Source organism: Botryllus schlosseri, chromosome 15 (assembly GCF_051294905.1).
Source record: "Botryllus schlosseri isolate E-star chromosome 15, Bs_hap1, whole genome shotgun sequence".
Classification (NCBI taxonomy): Eukaryota; Metazoa; Chordata; class Ascidiacea; order Stolidobranchia; family Styelidae; genus Botryllus; species Botryllus schlosseri.
In genome coordinates, this window is record NC_137250.1 from 11,679,049 (window position 1) to 11,702,039 (window position 22,991).

Below are 22,991 nucleotides of genomic sequence, written 5' to 3' on the forward strand. Positions count from 1 at the left end.
CCGTGTTGCTTCATTCTGACAATGTGGTCTATACAACACAATTTTTCATCATGAGCTTCTTGGTATAAGAAACAATGCCCACGCAATTTCGACTCAGTTAGGATATTGCGGTACGTTCAGCATAACACCATGTCAACCTATTTGTTTCATTTGGCCGTCTATGATTCACAATGAGCAGATAATGATAATAATAATAAAATTTTGACTTTTTTGACATGTCACAAAATCGCACTAATTATCATCGCTAAAAGAGGAGACTGCACATTTGGTTTTAAGACATGTTTGACTGAGCTAGATAATGGATTCGTGCGAAGTGAATAGAATACCTATATCCTCATATGCGTTACATCATAACTCGTGGTACACGAAATCTAGCTTCTCTCATGCCAACATAAGCGCTTGTTGCTTGCGTATTGTGGTAGGCCTTCACTTTGTCGCGCACGGACGGATCACTCATATTTTTACTGATCGGAAAATAGTTTGTTTGTCGAACTTTTGAAATGAGAAACAATGACAACGGACGAAATTACCTTTTGTCATAATATTCAACTTGATTAAATAAAAGAATATAAACAGATTTGTAGCAAAAAGTCACGACACGTAAAGTAACAACAAATAAACAGTAAGGAAACAAGCCGAAGAGAGGTTGGTTCTAGAGTTCTAATGAGTGACGAAAGGCCGCAAACCGCGAGATATCTTCAATTCGACCGTTTTGCCTGCCGGGTGCGATACTGGAATGTACTCGCATTTTGATGTTACTCGTATGGATTTACATATTTTGGCAATGCCAGCCTTTTCCGGTCGCGGTCGCTCATAAATACATGGCTGCTTGGTAGAATGCATTTACGCGTTCGAAAAGTAGTCTTGTAGTCCGTAGTCTTGTCCTCCGACTGCCATTTCGTCGGGAATAATATAATTTTCGTACGATTCTTCATACTGTAAAGATAGATCAGCGAATCCATTTAACAAGCAACCACAAGTACATACTCGAAAACACACATCACAGTAACTTTAGCGGTTCAATAGGCTTACGCAAATACGTTTCGCCGAGAGCCCGCGACATGGGGATTAGTTCTTAAAATCTACGCGGGGATTATTTTGAATGTTCTGAATCAGTACAAATAGAAAGTCCCGCGTAGTGTGCAACAATGCAGTGATAGTCAAAGTTTACAAAAAGCCAAAGTTGGCGGTAATAGACCCGACGCTTTTATTTATGATAAAATAAAATACGTCCCAACCCAGACTGGTAGTCCTCGCGATACCGATAAAATGCGTTACCTACCTCTGTTGGATCATCTCCCCCTTCGGGAATATCTGGATCATACGGTGGCAAGTCCGCGGGATCTGCAACATAAGGCATCATGATAAAGGTGGTATCATATATGCATGAAATCGGATAACATATATTCGTATACGCTTCAACCGGTACAAGTTAGATATAGCATATGCTTTGAAAATTAAAGACAAGAGACAGTACAGTTAACGAAGGAAATGTGTATTACCCTCATAAATGGGGTGTCCGGTCAATACCGAGAAAACCATTACCGAGAATGCCATTACCGAGAATGCCATTACCGAGAATGGACACCACCGAGAATGGACATTACCGAGAATGCAATATATGCAATGCAGGCACGTTATGCGTATGAACAGGTCGTGTGTGTGCACCACGGCGTTGCCACATTCGGCATCGATGCTCAGGTTTAAATTTCTCGACAATGTCAGTCCCAGTGAGCTATATTCTTGACATTGGCCATTCTCGGTAATATCCATTCTCGGTGGTGTCCATTCTCGGTAATGACCATTCTCGGTAATGTCCATTCTCGGTAATGGCATTCTCGGTAATGTCCATTCTCTGTAATGGTTTTCTCGGTAATAGTATAGAACCCATAAAAGGTAGTACAGCAGGTAAACGGTACCTAAGCCTATACTCAGCCACTGGGATATATCCATGATATGGTGTGTTTGGCTCATTTCCGCCAACTAAGATTATTATGAAGCCTGAATTTTGTATCCGAAAGTGCCCTTTGCCGCATTTGTACCCTACATTGAGATGTAAATCAGAGGTGCATGCAGGTTTTCTTTTAGAGCGTATGCAGGTAGCAATTACACATTTCAATCATGATAGGAACGACAAATATTTGTTTCTTACCCGTCGGCTCTGGATACGAATAACACTCTCCCTCGTCTCTTGCCTCAATCTCCCTCCCAACTTCGCACGACCTCATCGACAGCCTGCACTGGTTTTCGTAAAAGTTTCCATCATCACCACATATCCTCTTGCCATCAAAGCCGCACTCGCGGTAGCAGCTGCATTCTGGGAAATCATCCACCACCTGACATCCCCCTTCCTGACTGCATCGGGTGCCTTCCGTATCATAGGATATCGAAGACTCATATCCTGCGGAATGGAAAACGGATTAAGTCGGGAAAACATAGCCAGGGTGTGCCGAGAAGTGGTCATAATAGTCACCAGTGCTATGTTATAGAGGTAACGCCGTAAAGTTCCACTCAATTGCATGTAAAAGAGTAGTGACTTATGAGTCAAGTCAAAACCCCAAAAAGTGGAAGTAGAATAATGGAAGTCTGAAAAATACTGAAATATATCGATTCATAAAGTAGGATTGGCCTAGAGTGGACGCATAGTTTTAGCGGTTAATCGGTGATGGCTACTCTTGAAATGCAAATATGCTTCATCGCGACTGACACAAAGGGACTGTTGACACCAAAGAAGGGTGCAATCCTAGAAAATACCTTCCGTTACCATCATGCAGGGGATATTACACGCGGTACTTATGGCATTTTTCTCATAAAAACGACACAAACTCATCGCAAAACTATCCCATTTTTCAAAATCGAAATTGTAAAATGTAAGTAGCTTTACGTAAAAAACTATTCAAATATGGAAGTGGTCTAAAAATAACAACTTTAGTAGGTAATATAAGTTGACAAAACCTACTTGAGTAATCTGAAAAGGTAGAAGTAATTCGTTACTGACCACCTCTGCGTGTGCCCTGTGCAAGTGTATACAGTTATACATACCTGGTTCGTAATAGTCGTATAACTTCACGTATCGCGGAGAAGGCATGTTAACTTCGTGATGCTTCCAGACTTGAAATGTCACGCACGTTTTGCAGTTGCTGGAGATCTCGTCGAAGTAGAAATACACTGTCGAATCTTCCGCTTCTATCTTCTTCAGGCTCTTCGATTTATCGGTGGCGTCCTGAACGGAGAATTAAATAGATCAGTGGTTCTCAACCGCCGGTCCGTGGCAAGTTTCCTGTCGATCCGCCAATTTTCTATCTCACTTCCAATATGCAAGAACTTCGACGCTTCTCCATTATTAGAGAAGTAACATATCAAATTTTAAATTGATGTAGTTATTTGGAACGTGTTTTCTACATCGTGTCGTAATACAGAGTTCTGTCGTACCGAACGTCACGATGGTGCCGGTGTCGTACGAAACTGTTTAAAATTACAGCTTAGAACTCTTTTCGGGCGAGTTACATGTTAGGGATGGTGTGAACGCGAGGTTCACGTTCGCGTTCTGTGTGTGAACCTCGGGAATTTGGAGGTTCGCGTTCACAACAGAACCTTGGTAGGTTCTGCACTGTGAACCTTTTTCATGTATTACAATTTTCACTTCATAATGACATCTTTGGTTCGAATTTATTGCATTTCAACTGCAGCCAATTCTATGAATGACGCCGGCAGCATAAAAAAAACTCAAAACGAGCATGCACTTTGACAATCTCAAAGATTTTACTTGCTTTGTTACAAAAATTTTGCTCTAAATATCCAACTTTCCGTTTGTGAATATATAGTGACTCTCTGCTGTGAGCTGACCCCGCAATCACATAACATCACGAGCGACATACAAAACATGTAAAGAGCAATTCAACCAATCAATGAGATTGATATAGTTTTTTGATGTAACAAATCTAGCTAGCGGACGGGGTCTATCTTCACTTCATATGTTTACTGTATGATTAAAACCAAATCCGTGCGATTGGGGTGTTGGCTACAGCTCTATAACTTCTGGGGTAGCCTAATATCGGTAGCAAGTATAATAGCCTCCACTCTGCCCAATACCAATGTAGCAATACTCATACACCGAATACATTGCCCGGTCTGGTCCAGGCCGTTAAGGCGTAAGCTGGCAACACCTCTTCGAAATGATTGGCAAATCGACGGATGATATTGATTTTATGGGAGTATTATATCATATGATTGCCGCAGTTGACACATTTAGCGAGACGACGTTTAAATCGCCAAAATGTACTTCAGCATTATGGCATTATGTGGCCCGAGTCGTCTCTAGGTATCGTGTACTGTACAATGTACATTAATATAGGCTATCACTTCATTGAAAGATAGGGTTGGAATTAGCAATATGACGTCACGTGACGTCACGAGGTTCACGTTCGCGTTCACACAGAACCTTTCAAAAAGGTTCGCGTTCACACGAACCTGAACCTTTCAGAGGTTCACACCATCCCTATTACATGTGAAAGGAAAGCTAGGAAGAATTTTAAACAAACTTCGTTAAGATTTCGACAGTACAATTAAGCGACACTTGCCCACACCTATTCGCACTTTTGTTGTTGCAGTATTTACGCCAGACGTGGCTAGTAACGAAGTGGTGGTTATGCTTGTATACTACATGAACAACTTTAGGCGAAACTACTTATTCTTTATAATTTGCATTTTGAAAGGTGGAAAGTAGTTTCTGGATAAGCTTGCGTCGCTTTTATGAAAGAAGTCGTCATTAGAACCGCTTGAAATAGCCCCTGTATTACGATAATTGTAATTGAGTAGAAATTTAAAACTTTACTTTTACTTCTAGTTGAGTAGCAATGCTGACTATACTTTGACCAGCCTGGATTTCCGGATATGCAATTCGCACTTGTAAAAGTCGACTGCATCAATCAGATGATTACTAACATGCTACGACGTCCCACAAATCCTGCCTCACAGTCCTCTTTGTTCGCGAGACAATGAAAGTTCACGTGGTAAATGTAATCATGGAATTTTATCGCTCACCTTGGGCAAAGATTCGGGCACCACAGAGTAGCCTGTCAGAAGTGGGAACTCCAAAACGGCCATATTTGTTGACCCGTGTCTGAGCCATCGGCCGCAAATTTTCACATCGAAGGTTCCCTTCTTTTCGGTGGGCAGCGGCGAAGTCTCTGTTGCTGCGGCAGTTGGGTCTACGAGAGCTGGTTAAAAACAGAACTTGAATTGATAGATCTTGAATGGGGTGTGATGTGATATTACCGGGAGCGACAATACCAGTTTCCACTTCTGTATTGACTTGCGGTTCTTGATTGACCTCATTAAATTGCATTTCTAGTGCGAAGTTGTCTCCGTTAGTGGATTCTGGGATGTTGTACTGTACATTGATCTGAAGAGACATAAGATTGTCTGCGAAATTGGTCCATTTACAACTTGGATTGAATACTAATAAGTACTATTCCGCGGCACTGTGAAATCGATGAAGCATGATAGGGGTTGTTTTTGATACAAATCTAATCCCGCGATTAAAGTCCTCAATCCCAATAGTGTTAACTTCCGCTTGGCTGCAAGAATTTTGTTATCTCGCGTACTTTTACACGCTGAATAGCTGAAGTGACTCAGTTCAAAACATAACAATTCGACCACCTCAACCAACGTTTATTCCTAGCGCAGGTCATATGGTATTTTGCGTTCAAACTTGAAACAAATAATCATTGGTTGACCACAGCAGCACGTTTCTCACCTGAAGTAGCGCGCAGCCGTCTCCAACTGCCGCCACGAATACTGAGGTTCCATTTGAGGTGATTGATGGAATATCTCCACGTTGTAATACCTCGCTGTTTCTATCGTTTAGGTGTATATTCCATTCGTAGTCCCCACCAAATGTAATATTCAGGTTAACGCCTCCCATGTAGGCGAACGCAGCGTATGACGACAAGGCCTGCAGGGCTACACACGTGTCCTGTTTTTAATAACATTTATTTTACTTTATTTGATCTATATCTACATATGTGTACGCACTACGCAGCTACAATATCTTTACCTGAGTTGAAGCGAAACCACCTTGCGGATTGCGTTTCTTCGAGATCCAACGAACGATTGGTAGTGAAAATGAGACATCCCCAGATATGGTGTACGCCAGTAATGCATAGGAGGCAAGCTCTATTTCGGCCGAAACAACTGTGGCGAGATAAAGAGTATAATTTCAGGAACACACTAATCTGAAATTTGTAAATTGTTCATGTTTAGGTATGACGAGCTAATATTTTTGAATACAGTATTATGCGAGTATTGATAGCAGCACATCGATGTAGCATATCGTGCAAACTGTTAAATGCTCGCATCACTGTCGCTACAACTAACCCAGACTGTTTCCGAATTGGACATCTAGTGCACCATCTCTATCGGATAACTGATAATCATGAGCGTTACTACACAAAATTTGAAATATTTAAATGTTCAGGAAATGCCTGGAATGTAGCTAAACTTCGAAACCTTTGAGTCTTTAACGGCACCAATTAGCTGTTGGCGAAGAGAGGTTCGTATTCTCGTTAGTCATGCAGAAATTGGAAGCACGGACAAAAGAATCAGCGATCGTGGTTTCGGTGTACTCCAGCTGGAGTCTCAAATTTACTCCCAAAAACACCCAGAACTTCGAACGAATTAAACCAAATTTGACAACGTTCATTAAACAATTAGCTTGCGAACGGACGCAAGATGCTTTACAACCTTCGGCGAACCATGGAACACTCGGACAGGATATGTAATAGATACATCTCAGCTCAGCTTCATCAAACGCAACACACCGTGCACACCAACGCGTTTTTGTAATCACGATGACGTCATAATATAGGCTACTAGAGTGTGCGATTATAGATACTACTACTATCTTTCTACTATCTACTACCTCTACATTCCATAGTGCGAGGGCGTGACAAACTCTGCGTGCAGACTTACCCGTTTGCTGCGATGACGGGGAGTAGATGAAGTTATCCGAGCCTTCTCCGTAAATGTCTCTCAAAGACCAGTAACGGTAACTGCCGCTGTCTATCACGATCGATTTCTCCTCTAGGATTCTTCGCGCTTCCTCGGCTAATCCGTTCCCGGCCAGAGTTAAAGCGTAAGCCAACAAGGCGGCCGTATAGGGATCGTTCTCAATCATCGAGACTTCTTGAAGATACTCCACTCCTCTCTCCACTGCATATGCTGCATCCTATGATCGAGGGGAGTTAATGGCGTCCCGTTTGTGCCAAGCTAAGTACGCAACTTGATAGACAACATGGGCATTATCGAGAGCAATACATCAAAATCAATCAATCTATTTATAAATACGCATGGCAATCCACAGCGATATCCATATATTTAGATAGTATTATTATTATATTATTATAATTACACAGGTACATCTAGTGATGTATTTTTAACTGATGATTCAATGTTTATACAGGAATATTTTCAAAGATAGTTGGCACCCAAAACGCCTAAATGCATAGGTCAAATTATATAGTGTAAAATCGATTTTTACGGTCGATAGGGCGGACGAGCAATTGCCACATTGACTCAGTTGATATATTAAGTATGATGTATGCTTCTCGCAGGGATAACCGGCAGTATTTATAGAACAGTAACTGCGATGCTAATCAAAGCCGGCAAGGCACATTGAATGAAAGCGATGAGCGATGAATAGTTGAATACGAACCTGCCGAGTAGATTTTGTTTCCAAAATCGCTATGACAACGTAGGCGGTAAGAGCAATTTGCTTGTTGATCCCCGCTTGCGCGTTCTTATTCATGATTCTCCCATGAGCTGGGAACGATCCATCTTCCGATTGGTGATCGATGATCCACGATAAAGGTCGATCAATCTCGCGTTGATCGACGTAAATGAATTCCTGCGCCTGCGCGTACGACTTCAAAACGAACGCGGTGAGCCTGGGAACAAAGTTTTGTGGCCAGGCTGTTACTGCTGTGAACTGAACTGACACCAGCGCCGCAATTGGGGACAGTCGATTGCTGAGGGCTGGCATTAAAGCTTAAAAGATTGGCGTTCTTAAAATAGGGGGTATTGATGGCATCATGTGGCGGAAATTACAACCGTATTCATTGACTCATTTTACCACCCATATAGGTTCGAAATTCACGTCACAATTCCGGGGATTCCGGGCCCACTCATAACAAGAGTTAAATATGTGATGCGCGGTCGTTTGGTCAGACACGCACCCAATATACACGGGAATTCGAACCAATCGAAATTTCGTATTCATCGGTGCCGGCATTAAACCTACAAAAAATCTGGAATTTTCAGTGTTAATAAGTCGAAAGGCGAAAAATACGACCTGAACATTATCGGTATCAATGTCATGGTGCACAATACCGCTATCAAGTGAAAATCGCCACTATAAATGCCATTCGTCAGTATAATATTAATAATATTAATAGTAATAATAATAACAACAAGAAGGTGGTGAACGAAGTTTGAGACCCTGTAGCATAGTTTGGGACGCACGGAAAAACTTCTTGTGGCGAACGTTTTCATTTATTGTTAATATTAAGTCGAAATACAAGCACTTTCTGTTGCCGTTATCCTTCAAGATTGCCGAACCACAATATGAGATATCGACCTCGTCTGCCGACACATGCCGCATTAATTTTCGTCGCTTCCTTTGGCCAGGGTGGGTGTATGATTAAAATGCTACTCCAATCTATTTTGGGATCCTCCCATCTTCATTATATCGCAATCGTGTGGTGTTTTCATTTGATGGAATTTGATATAAAATGAGGAAAAAACATCAAGTTAGTAAACACAATACTATCGCAATATTTGCTATGGGTAATTCGAAAATGGATCCGAACATAGTGTAGCCCCATTCCACATAGTGGCATATTCATTTCCAGTAATTACAACTCTATATAGCGTAACATGCGAACAAATCCACCATTCATTGAACAACATTACATCCATGAGTTACGCATCGTCATGCCACTGGGTGCTTTGCATAATCACTGGCAAACGTAATCACCAAATTTGGTTTACTTGCGATATAGTATGAGCTGAGGGTTGACAAATGGTAACAAGAATTTAATACTTACCACATACTTCCGTATTCGTCGTTATTTCCGAAAGCGCTGTAAGATCCATTTAGTCTCCGATATGTCAGTTGTCTTTGATACCCTTTGGTAATGAGATTGATAAATCTACACACGAATCGCATCAATAGTTCGATTACCTTGCACCAAGTAGTCTCGAGCTGTTGTCATGATGTCGCTTGTCAGCTGGTGTGTTGTTTTCAGGTACTTCAATATGTGAATGTTTGGAGCGAAATTGATCATGTTCTGCTCGCCGCAACCATGCGGTAATGTCAGAAGGTTATTTAGGTTTTTGAGGGTGGGTCCCATCACATCACCTATAAAGTGGGATCAAATTAATACTACAGCTGCCTATTGAGACGTATGCCTACCTTTCAGTCTATGCCTAGATCTAGCTGTTTTTGCCTAATGAAGGTAATCCGGCTGTATTACTGTAACTCATTTGTATTTGCGTTTTCTAGCTATTATGAATTACTATCATTCATCACCAGGCCTGTTTATTTTTGGATTTCTCCAAAAATAACAAAAATAGCTTATTTTTGGATGTTTTCAAATTTTATTTTTGGAGGATCTCCAAGAATAAGAATTGAAGGTGTTTTGAGCCCCATTACTACTGAAAAAATCCACCAAAAGTATGTTATTATCATGTATTCAAGTCCTGCAACACATAGATATCATCAGTGATCTTGATCTAACTTTCCAATACATTTTTCACAAATTTAGTCTTTGGCCTGGAGGATGCCATCTAAAGAATATTAATCACTGCGAGACGCCCCCCCCCCCTTGATTTTCGAGATATCGGTCTCGAACATCGCAATTGTGGGAAACATCGAGGTTAGGGGTCCAAAAATGGAGGAATGTCTAACTCTTCAAACTTTCCAATATTCCTTTGCTCCTGAAAAGCGCTCGTCAGTAATGAGCTTGAAACCTCTGATACTCCGCGAAGTTGCGTGCCTCATTGAACTTGACAGCCCAACACCATCTGACCAGAAAACCTTCCTTGTGGCGGTCCTCGTCCCAGTCCTCACCTGGACATAGGCGTTCGACCAGGTGCATAAGCTCCTGCTGCTCCATGATCAGAACGTCAAGACCATGAAGCTTCGTGACGGTGGTGCTCAGCTATGTGCGAGCGTGACCATGCGATCGAGAACGATCAGATGGATCCACCACAGCAGCGAAGTTGCACACGCCGTACTGTTTTCGTCCATAACATCAAGGAGTTTGGTACGGTTTCCAGTCAACCAAGAGGCCACCCTCTTCATTGACAATAAACGAGCGTCAACAAACTTGGGGCGCACGCTTTCCATCTACTCTGGATCAAGTTGTGTTGTCGTCTGAAGCATCAGCAGATGAGTCCCGTCATCGTGTGGACGAAGTGATTGTGACAGAGGTGGCTGTATATGATTTCGCCGTTCCCTTTGCCTCACTCAAGCTGCATTCCCGTCTTCTCTACGTGTCGCACTGTGAAACTTATAGGAGTACAAAGGCGGAGGGGCGGGCAGGCAGGCAGGCAATGTCAGCAGAAACGTGAATTGGATTGAATGGAAGTAGTTTTAGCGTTTCGGTGACCCCTTCCCTCACATAGATGCTGTTTTGTGTGTTTTTATGAGTTTTCTGGTCGTTTACATCGCTCTGACTTGTTTATTTCACCGAAAAACTTCATCCAAAAAAATCTTATTTTTGGATGTTTTCAAATCTTATTTTTGGAGAATCTCCAAAAATAAAACCCAATATCCAAAAATAAACAGGCCTGTTCATCACTAATACCGGTGTGACGGAAGCTGAAAGACGCACAGAAATATCTGGAAATTCCTAGCGTTACATTAATATCGAATTCAGATACGGCGAACGTAATTCGTATTCCGACGAAAGTCACCGTTTCGGATAAAACTATCGGTCAAATCAACCACTTTTCGATTGAGATCGCCGGCTCCTAATGTGGAGCCAATTGGGTTTATCAAACTTCGAATCATACTGGATTGCGCCAATACGACACAAATAACAGAACATATAAAGTGTGATTACTCTCTTTATATGTGTTGTAATCTCCCCATATAAAATGCATTTTCACTTTCTTACATTTATCCCTTCCTGGTATCAAAGCCAATGATGTAATTAGGAGTTACTACCATAAGGACCAGCTGTCGGCATTTCCAATATGCGCCAAAATGTATTTATGGCGTTAGAGACGAGCGACTAAAAATCTGGGAAATAGTATCCTTGCAATCGGTATCTCTACGAAACAATGTATGCTGTATAGTTGTTTATGCGTACCGATAATTGAGGCACGTCCACTGACTGAGTCGGGTATCGCGTAGTTCGGCACATCAAGTTGGAAAATCTCGTGAAATCCTGTGCTGAATCCTGTAGTAGATAGGTTATGTGAATATATCACCAATAACATCAACACTCTACAATCCAAGTTACCTTCCGTTGACCAAAGCCGGAATTCGGCCGGGGATTGGGCGCTGGTGCCTAAGCCAATGGATTTTACTTGAAGGGGGGAGTCGAGATTTAAAGTTAAGAACATCGCAGCGACTGATTCCTCCGTACCGTACCCGACCTTCGTGAAAACAACAGCGTAAATAGTTTGAAAAATAATAAGTCGGACTTAATAACTCTTGCCTTCAAATGTCGTTCGTCCCACTGTATCCAGAACGATCTCGCCTCGTAGTCAGAGAGTATAGTTCTGGTGGTGGAGGTGACCAAGACGCGGTCGTTGACTTGAATCCAAGACTGCGTGTTGTCTCTCCCGCCCAGAATAATCTCGTACGATGATGCAGTCTTCTCGCGTTGGTTGGCAAGAACAATATGTACGCTGCCAACCGCTGTTACCATCAAAGTAATTTGTAAAGTGTGCGATCGTGACTTGACTAAAATGTCAAGCGATCCATGGATTCGGGTGGTCGTCGTCAAATCCGATTCTACTCGGGTTGCATCGAGCGGATAACTCGCTTTGATCACGGGGACAACCGTGACTCTTCAAGTGATGACGAATGCCATGCGATATGATACCCGGGTGGCTTCGAAGTAACCGTATCCGGCGACTCGGAAATCGATTTTTCGTTGTGTCAAATCAGTCGTAAGATCTCACCTTTTGCGAGAAAACTGAAACTGTTCGACTTATCGTCGAAAGTTATGAAATGCAGCTTCGAAGGTGTGGTTGTGATGTTCATCTTCTCGTTTGGACAGAAAAAGACGCTGTGCACATATTCCTTGCGGTCACCTTCGGGCTAAATAGTAGATCACTCTTCAGATTCGTTGAGTGAACAACAATTGCACGCGCGTGTCTATACCTCGACTGTGAAATTTCTTAAAAGCGCATCAGTTCCAATAACATTGCCTGTTAAGATGTCGTAAGAGGAGTTCACTTCTTTGAGTCGTGTTGCGATCTTTCCTTTGGCGTTACAGCATAAGTTAGGCCCGCCTACTCCGTCAGCCACAGCTGGAATACAATAAAATGCGTTTTATAATGCGTTATTTTCTATCCTCTCTATTTGGAAACCTTACCCAGCACGCTAGCGTTACCGAGCTCGCTAAAAACCATTTTTACTTTCGTTGTGATCGTGTCGTCGGCGCCAATACACAGATACTTCACGATCCCGTTCGCGTTTGCAGATCGGGATTTCGGAAAAGACACGCCTTTACGAGATCTTACGACCAAGCGAGTCTGGAATTGTGGCGGTAAATGTTCAGATAGTACCGTGAGGTATCATCATGCCCAAGCAAAATAGATACCAACCAGGGTACATGCGTCCAAATAGTTGTGTATAGTGACCGGTAGGTCCAGCTCCTCGCCGCGTATTGCCGAATAAGGCATGGTGAAGTCGATGAAGAATGGTTTGCGAGTGTTAATTTCCACGTTTTCGGCTACGCCTATTCCAGTTTTTTCATTGGTGCCTACTGCATTGACCACCCACGAGGTTATCGAATGAGGAGCATGCAGATTTACTGTCTTCTCGCCCGAATTACTGTGAAGCAAAGTCAGCCTATTTCCCTATACGCTTAAAATGTCGTTGTTTCTGATATAACTTACTCGACATGAAAACATTTCCAAAACCACGTTTCCGGGAAAAACGCTCTCAGCTGTCTTGATTTCCTGTTATATTGAATGTAATATATATCTCAAATTGCTGTGAAGCTGTGGTGGTGATTATTCTCATATCGTGCATTTGGCAGTTGTTATTATACACTGCATTTTAGTCCTTTCAACCCAAAAAGCAAAAACGCAGCACTTGATACACGTATTGTTCCATTAAGTGCTATATAATTACGTGGACGCGTGTAGTTTGCATTGAACTTGTACCAACACGATATTGCAGGTTGTAAAACCGGAAGTGGTTATTGAACATGAAACACGAACATGATACTTGAACAGAGTAGTATGATGTCATTGTTACAATGAGAACGTTCGTTTCTCATAATAGGTTGATGAATAATGACAAGTATACCTCCGATTTATCAAATATTCCTAGATTTACAATTCGACAAATCTCGTGGATAACATACATTCGTTTCATTCAAAAATCCTTCACTTATAAGTTTGATGAAAAAAAAACTGGAGAATTTTGTACTGGGTTTGTAAATTGAAATTATAACATTCACTATTCAAAACTGTCCTGCGGCTAGAGAGGAGCATTGCCCATGTCTACCTGATGCACGAACACAAACTTCGACGTCGTGAACCATGTTGAAATAATATAATTGCATCCAGCTATTTCACTTATCGCACGAGTATTTATGCAGCAATCGGTTATACCAAATCCAGGCTTAGAAGCTTGGAAAAATCTCGAGTCCAGCTTACTTCCTGGAAACCTATGACCTCGGTTGCCGTCTAATTTTAGATAAAACGTTAAACCACTACTGTACTATATAATTAATTAGGTGAAAGTCTAGTCGACACGTCTAATACCATAGCAAATCATGTCAATCACAATCACCGCGCAACGAAGCTACGATTCGGAAAAACGACAAGAGTTCTATACTATAAGCATTAACTTCGCCGAAAGAGCGTTAGAAATTAGTACTTACCGCTGGACCTTAGGCGGTGCCTTGTTGAACTGTTGCAATTGATCATGGGTGAACACTTCCGTGCTGTCACTATGCTCCAGTGCTACGATATCAGTCATGACCACCAGCCCAGTTTCTAGGAAAGCGTGATAGGAGTCCCTGGACTTCGCTCGGAAGTCGCGGGCTGAGCGTAAATGCCTCGACCCCAATCGTTTTTTGCGTTGCAATCGGAAATGGGGCAATCGCTCTTCTACAAACGGCAGATTGTTCATGTCGTAGCTGTGCAATTCGTCGAAGATCTGTACCGGTAAGTTTAACCGTCAGTAACTCAGTCTACAGCGCTTGTCCACGAGGGATACCTTTTGTTGGGTTAACAGGTAATTCCGCGATAGGTAATGCAAGCTTATGTCGGTGGCGCCCATACAAACGCACGAATCTGGTTCCGTACGTACAGTCACCGGCACGTCGTCTCCTGGCGATATGATTCTTTTCTTCACATCAATTGCAACCTGGAAGAGGGTAACAAACTCAAAACCTATTTAGGATTGCAATTTATCGGTATCTTTACAATTCGCACTCAAATTAAGACTCAGATGTCACCAGGCTGGTCCTATAGTGCTTATTAAAATATTTAGTTCAATTAAGATTCTTCATCTCGAATAATCATCCCACCTTATTTTCTAATTCCGGCGCCATCGTTAAATGAATGCTATCCGCGACTCCTTCTCCGTTGGGTCTGATGTAATACACAAGTAACTTGGCAAGCGGAGCCATGGCCGAAGAAAGCTCAAAAGAGATTGAAGTTTGACAAACGTCGTTGCCTGAAGTTAAAAGGATATAAATTAATGAGGCCCGATAACGCTAGGATGTGAATTAAACAGGCGTTACCTCGCTGCTCTCGGCTCAGCAAATTAACCGGCCTTGGAGAGCGTCGCCGGCGTTCGAAAACGCTGTTTGATGAATTGACGGCTTGCGATTTTGACAGTACGATATTGCCGCGAGAGAGCAAATCGTAGAACAGCGTAAAATCACAGGGACATGTTGACTTGACGGTTATATCCACTCGTTGATCCACCTGGAAATTAGTAAGCTGTCAAGCGCCTTAACCGACACGGAGATGGAGTCCATATATGTTGGATTGGCAGATTATTATCTTGCTTGTTGTCATCCGGTATACCTGCGAGATTTTGTCTAAGATCACCACTGTCGCGACGCCATTGTGAGTAGTGACGTACATACAATGACCGCGTGATGCATGCTCTCAATTGCGCGTTAGTTTGCTCGGATTTTAACGAATAGGCTACATCATCTTGGGTCAACTAATTTTCGGACGGAACCGATCCAATTCATCACGATTAGCGAACCTGACTTCATTTATCCGAGCGAGTCAACGGAGAGACTGCGAATAGCTATGGACACTGTAATTAATCCACGGATCATCGCTATTCCTCAATGTACCTCTCCGATAAGGCAGGCACTGGTTTGACAAATATTGTAATACGATAATGACTTCTGGGTAATTCATTCGCACATCCAGATGATATAATAAACTGTTGTCAATATGTTGTCGGGTAGATCGAGCTAGCCATAGCAAACTGTCGTGGCATTTGACGATAGTATGACGAATCGTGTGAAATCCTACGAATATCAAGAAACACCGACAAATTATAAAACCACGCGGTAAGACTGTCAAAATATTTTCAACAAATTTATCAATCGACGTATAAATGAAAACGGATCGGAAGCCCCTCAGCGAAAATTTTCGACAAACTATTATTTCCAGGAAAATGGATAAATATCGCGAGATTCCCGGCAAATTGTTAGATGTTACCGTTATCTGATTTCGATATGATACAGTTAACGAGTGTGATAACGATAACGTAACGGTCTAACCTTTGATCCAGACTAGAATATAAACAGTGTAATGTGTCGCAAAGGGTGAGTTTTTCAGTAATATGTACCAGAAATATTATAATATTCCTAAGATTCCACGACAAGATAATATAATCGAATATCGGGTTATCCCATAATATTCATTTTGATCAATCTAAAAAGTCTTGTGATTTCCGCAGGATTAGTGCATATTATCATTTGTATTTATAAATTCAGTGCTCAACCGAAAAGTGCGTTTGCGCCGATATCAGCAATCAATATAAGTGTGGTACGATACAAAGAATTCTCACCGTCAATTTTTCGTTTGGTTTTTCCACCGACAAAAAGCACTCGCTCGGCGAATACCAACTTCTAAGACCCAAGTATTTTGATAAATACTGCATTCTCGGGGTGGGCGCTCCGCCGATAGCGGCCACACGCGCCTGAACGAAAACGGCGTTAGGGTCGATCACAACAAATCACACTAACGAAGTTCCCAGCTGCTCCATACCTCCAGCCAAATCGCGTCAATACGCTCCCAAATCGGCGGTATACTGAAGGCTATCACACCACCCGAGGCAGATACGAGATTTTGTATCGCGAAGTTGCGCGGTCCGATTTCGGCGCTGAGTTCAATCATGACATTGTCTGCCGGTGTTCCGTTCATGTATGTGACGAACAGCTGTCAATAGACAACGCAAATGTTTATTTTGATCGACGAGCAAGTATATTTACTACGGATTATCTCACCTCTCCCTGGAATGGAATTCCCTGTTTGAAATATTTCCGCGTCGAAGGCGCGAATTCGAAATCGACGTAATTTCTGGATACAATCGCGGTGTCGTCGTACGCTGAGAATTTAGAGCCGTCCGAACTGATGACAGTCGCCGAAATGACCAAACTAGCTTCGACGTAGTTGCGCAGGCTCATCGCATTGCCCCCGTTGGCTGATTCGAACACGACCTCCTCAAGGCGGACACAGAATTTCGCCTCTCCGTTGAACTAAATCACCGCACCGTCAACATCAACACTAAAACTGGGTAACGAGTAGAGCTGGACAATATCGAGTACCCCATTCCCAATCTAGTATCACTAATTATTACGTCCAAAGAGTATGGATGATATGGAAAGCTTTTATGCGACAACAATGAAAATGATGTCAGGTCGACTCCACATTTGATATTTAATTTGATATTTCTCGACCATGCCTACTGCATCAGACTTTGTGCCAAGGGTTGATCAAGGCTACACAAAAATGTCATCTCCGGTAAAGCGTGTAGTTTCGTATTACATGTTTTGGATGCTGCTGTGATACGACTAGGGCTGCGTTTAAAACAAACATATTTAAAACGTGTTTTTCATTTTTTCTAACCATTACGTCACAAATCTTTAATTGTGACGTCACAGTGGAATGAAATTCGCAATTGGAAATATAAGGTAAATATGGCCCCTTCGACGAAAAGGGCTTCCGACCACTGTCATACACAGACCAAAAATGTCTTTAACCTGGACTACATCGTTATGCAGGAGTTTCACGGTCGGCGGTCATCATTATCAATTCTGTACCAATTATATCTATATTTACGTACTCTAACTGTCGAACCAACGACGATTTCGAGGGTTCCAGCCACTTAAAAACGTATACGTCGACTATAACGGGTGGTAATCAACCGTAGGCCCATACTGCATGTATTTCGAAAGTATTTACACAATTATGGCATAAGTCAACGTTTGAAAAAAACAGTTGTTCTTTCAAAGAGGCATTTGTTTAAAACGCTTTTTAAAATATGTTTTGAAACAACGTTTGTTATAAATGCAATCCTAGATACGAGCAATTAAAGTTTTAAGGCTTCCATGCTGGGTAAGAGCATCGAAATTATAATTCCAGAAAATATTATGACTCTTATGGTGGAAAGGGACGTAAAAATTCAGTACTCGAAGAACTTGTCTCTCACTGCTCTATTCGAATATTTACAATTAATTCCAGTACTCGAATCATTGAGCCCAGCCCTACTAACGAGTACGACGTACGTCCATATGCCATGTTTTGGGTTGGCTTCGGTCGAATTGCCCGGCAAAGTATCCCTCTCCGCGCACCGTGATGTTAACGACTAATTTTCCTTTGACGGGCTTCCCGTACGGATACTTCGCCACAACCGTCACCATCTCGCAAGTTTCCCAATCTCGGAACGTAGGCGGCGGTATGATCGTGACGTCAAACTTTGGTAGAACTGTGACGCAATAGAACATGTTTACCTCTGGAATGACTATAGAATGACAGGTCGCGGATTTACGGTATGTTTGCTCTTACCGTATCTAGCAACTTCGAAAGTGGTGTTATATGTTGTTCCCTGCAACTCAGCAAAAACCTTCCATTTTCCCTCCGGAGGTTGGTCCGACAAAGGGAAAGATAGCTCCATCGTTCCTAGAACAGTAAAATATCAACAAAAGGGTGTTTTACCGCGACCGAAAGGCGATCGTACCTCCACATGTGGGAACAATGTTTCTCCATTCCATAATTTTCACATCATTAGGTGCCTGGCAAAACGAATGATTAGGCTGCAGGTAGAAGCAGTGAGTATACCTGTTATCTTACCTTTACGTAGACTGTCACCTAAAAATAAGAAGAACTCCCGTTAAATCATAGTTTGGTTAATGTTTCACAGCTAAATATTGATATTGATGGCGGGATATCATCAAAAATTGCTTGCGTGAGATTAGAAATATATAATGTCGAACTGTCAATGTACTTACATTATTGGTCACGGGTCGAAGGTCTCTGTCGACAGTAAATACGTTGATGCGAACTGCGGGAAGACCGTATAATTTGTTAGTGTGCTTGGAAGTAAGTGGCCAATATTACCTTTTTGAAGTGGTTTGTATATGGGTTTGTCAGTATGAATAAATGCTGATGCTCCTTTTGCTCGTATTGTGACTATGGTCCAATTTTGAAATTGGAAACCAGTGTGCTGATGACAATTCCCGCATACGCGAAGTACTGCTTTTCCTTCTACGTTGCCGGGCACCTGTTGTGGAAGCACAGTGTGAGTTTCACTCGTCAATACGTATAATCATACTTCAGTTACCTCTAACGTAATTTTTCCACTGCCTGTAAAACAAAATATATTTTAGTGCATGACCCCTCTAGTTTATGTGACCTTGAAACGTCACAGTTCCCAAATATGTGCTAAATTAGATTCGAAGAATCAGTTAATCCCGGAAATTGCCCCACTCGAACCACAATTCAACTACTTGTAAAGCCTTATCGATATTTGATCTTGACTGCTTTGATACGCTGACGTCATGGATGATTGGAAAATCGAGTATTGAACACCACAAGTCTGCTGGAAATTAATATGATGATTTTACCTCGATCCATCAAACAGTGGATTGCTATGATATATGATATCTCGTTTCCTATTGAGATCGGTGATTCTGATGTAACAAAATGATTCTATCAATTCGTCGCCTGCTACAGAAGTCTGTCTGCCCAGCTAGGTGTTTATCAGAGACTAAATCGCCAGCAAAAATGACCGAAGCACAGACTCACCTTGCACAGTCGATGTTTGACTCGTGATAACTGTGTCTTCTGGGTAGTTTACGAGTGCGGCTTCTACCGATACTGGATCGTTCTCATCAAATATCCGCACAGTTATAGATTGATCCACGCCAGAACGGAATATTGCGGGTGCTAATATAAGATATCCCCTGTAAGATATACTGATTCATCCCGACGATTTCTCCCGTAAAACAACAATTCCAGTGCGTTACTCACGAGTTCCCGTATGTTCCTGTACAAAATACTGTTGGGAATATCACGGCTAGAAGTGCAAATACGCTTTCGCCGAAAGTTCCAATCTTTGACACTGCCTTCATGACGCTGATTACTCAGCGCGAGTGCAGGTATTTCAACTACTCCAGTATCAAAACCGCGTCAAATCTCGCACACACAGGTATTTTGCAGCGAGGTTTCAAGAAAGAAAATTATTTTGCTTATGATCTGTTGAAATGTTAGCAATCTGCTTAAATTCAAGTAATCTCATAGTCTCAAATCATATGAATCACTGGAATAGTAATCCACGTCTTTCCACATACTTGATAGATAATACGAAAACCTACGATCGTTCACGGGTTGATGTATGAAACCTCATTCGCTTTAGATTTACGTACGATCCTTTCTTACGCAAACGTCAAGACTTTGAGGTTACATTCAAGCTATCTCGAACTTATATACCTGCACGTTACAACATCTCAACTTTCGAGAGCCACTCGCCGTTTTCTGCCTTTGCGATAAACGAGGCGAAGCGGTTCTTTTTCGTCGTCCTAATCGCATGTATGTTCGCTCATTTAGGAAAATGTAGTAACTCAATCGATGAACCCTATGGAGCACTATTTTCAGATATGAAGTAACGGGCTATAAGAGAGCGGCGCGTCACGTTCTGAATGCAAAGGGCCAGTAACGTCAGTATATCTCACGGATTTCCACAATAAGTTGTTACTTCTTCGATAGGTATGATGTTACATATATGTTTATATTATCAATGCTATACAGGAGCATTTGTCTTTACTGATATAAGTGACGCATCGATCTAGTTCTTCGTGCCTTGGGCTATACTCGTTATATTTCACTATCATACCATCGTGACCTAACCGCGCTACTTAATGATAAATTTTTATACGATATGAAGCGTTGCCACTATTTGCATATAAAGACATGATATTTTTATTTGTTATGTTAAAAACATTCAATGTTCTTTCAAAAATGAAAGTAAAACAGTGATATGCATTTGTTTTTAAATACAATATGTTAATCAGTAATTATAAATACCAATGTCCAACCCCTGAACTTTTCTAATGATCTGTTACATGAGATAAAGCCAGGGTATTGGAAGGGAAGCAAATCTACAATAAAAATAATAATTATATGATAACAATATCTTTGATCCTGAAATTCTGATCACAATTTTGACATGTTGACGATACAATCGGCGACGATTATTTTTTCGCTCAAGACTAAGGATGAACAAAATCGTGTACCTGAATTCGATTCTGAATCGAGTATGAGGCCGTATGACGTCATAACAGTGAGAAAGATAAAGATAGTTCAAATATGTACCTTTTTGCCATCTGAAAGAATACAATGCTTGCTGTACACAGCAAAGATAATTTGTAGCTTTGCAATGCATGATACGACCAATCAGCTTTTCAAGGCTGCTAGAGTAGCATATCCTATCGAAACTATAATTTTCGTTTATAGCTTAACCCGTATATACTCGAGTATTGTCGAATCATTATGCCCGTCTTTACTCAAGACCCAAAACGGACAAATACGCCAAGACAAAATGGTGAAAAAGGGTTAACAGATAGGAAGATATCGAATCCACACCGTGCATCACATCCACATTGATTTATTGTTATATATCAGAATAACGGAAAACAATCAGCCTACCTCATATTGTTAATTTATTCGCTAAAAGCTTTTCCACTGACTCTCATCAGTAGCAAACGTCAGGAACAGGGCTCGCTACTGTTGAGAGTCAGTCGAAGAGCTGTTAGCGAATAAATTAACAATATGATGTTTTTGTTTTGCATTATTCTCAATTTTTTAACCCCAAATGTTATATGTCAACGCCCGACATAACAGCGCAACTGATTTTCTTCGTGATTGCAGTCTACTTCTGTTTTGGTGTTTCCGTTACATGCGTCGTTTGCTAACTTCCAACGTTGAAAGCGAGTTAGGGCAGGGACTTGAACCACAAACTCTCGTGGCCTTGGCACTGGAGTAACCAACTGCGCCAGCTCACTGTCATAACAACGCAGTATATTATCTATTTCTCACCAAGCACAAAGCTACAGTATGTCAATGGTCGCAATCAATAAGTAATCGTATATTGATCGAGACAATGAGAATGTAAACTGGGCAAATCAGTTGTTTTTGAAGTTAGATTTCCTGTCGACAGCTCAGTAGAATCTGTTGGTGATAGTTACGATATTTGTCACGAATGCATCGACTGACAGCCTGCTAGGTATGGTTAGGTATTTTCCTTTTAGGTTGAGAGGATACCCGTAGCCTATACATCTACGAAGTACATCTTCGAATATCGTAAAGTATTTTCCTATGTAGGCTTATATTCAATATTATATTTTCTATTTGCGACAATATAATTTGCCAGTCAAATTATAAAATATATTTATATTACTATTCGATGTCACTAATGATACCTGTAAATTATATTATGATCAATTGAAACAAAAATGCCTGGAACCGGGCCTACGATAGGCCCAGACGAAGTTTGAAAATAACTTTTCTAAAAAGTAGTGACTAGTGACGCGATAATTCCCTATGCGCGCAACAGCGCAGTACGCATGCATAAATTAAATGTATGTAGGCCTATAGTCATCCATAACAATAGTACCCATAGATTTGTAAAATGAAAAGTAGTGTCTATAGAATATAATAGGCTGAAAGCGATAAGCCTACCACAATCCACAACAATATCCCGATGTATACCTGCTGAGAACTAAGCAGAGTAAAGGTCAGGGAAGTCCATAGTCTCAGCAGCGGAAGGAGATCACGTGCAGACAACAAGTCATTAACACAAAGAGAGACGTAGCCTGTGGGGCGACCCCCCGTTATAAATTTTCGACGCCGACGTTCACTTTGTAACTATGGATCCGTGGCGTCAAAGGTACTGTAAAAAGCTCGCTCCGATTACCAAATTTTCACCCTGTCTATATTACCTTGATAACTGCAGCCCGTTACAAACTGGATTGTGTCAACACAGCAGGTAATTCGGGAGTCGAGCCGAAGTGATGACCTTTTTCTTTAGACAACACAGTACTATCGGTAGAAAAGTTTTCAAAATCACCACTTTTCTTATCAGTGGAGCTTTCAGAATTTTTGAAAAGTGTTCTCTTTTTTGAATCTTAAAATATGGTAACCAAGAGAGGTGGTCAAAGTAGTCAAGAAAGCTACTCAAGTAGAAGTAGAAGTAGTGACGAAAAAAT

General features: G+C 41.5%; 1 protein-coding gene across 1 annotated transcript; it reads right to left on the bottom strand.

The window, feature by feature from the left end:
* Positions 1-458: 458 nt before the first annotated feature.
* On the bottom strand, positions 459-19,998 carry LOC145456672 (C3 and PZP-like alpha-2-macroglobulin domain-containing protein 8). The gene is made up of 36 exons (XM_080334769.1): positions 19,759-19,998; positions 19,534-19,691; positions 19,070-19,092; positions 18,847-19,009; positions 18,738-18,790; positions 18,580-18,597; positions 18,467-18,521; positions 18,295-18,408; positions 18,015-18,214; positions 16,734-16,985; positions 16,495-16,665; positions 16,295-16,426; positions 15,000-15,186; positions 14,784-14,932; positions 14,471-14,620; positions 14,133-14,410; positions 13,138-13,200; positions 12,844-13,072; positions 12,612-12,771; positions 12,398-12,546; positions 12,196-12,334; positions 11,727-11,929; positions 11,529-11,664; positions 11,376-11,465; positions 9,242-9,418; positions 9,105-9,186; positions 7,715-7,946; positions 6,973-7,228; positions 6,059-6,195; positions 5,759-5,977; positions 5,278-5,404; positions 5,044-5,219; positions 3,043-3,223; positions 2,153-2,401; positions 1,283-1,344; positions 459-936 (listed from the first exon to the last, which is right to left on the bottom strand). Exons 1-36 carry the CDS (start codon positions 19,857-19,859, stop codon positions 844-846), a joined length of 5,364 nt encoding a protein of 1,787 aa, XP_080190895.1. The 5' UTR covers positions 19,860-19,998; the 3' UTR covers positions 459-843.
* Positions 19,999-22,991: the final 2,993 nt, after the last annotated feature.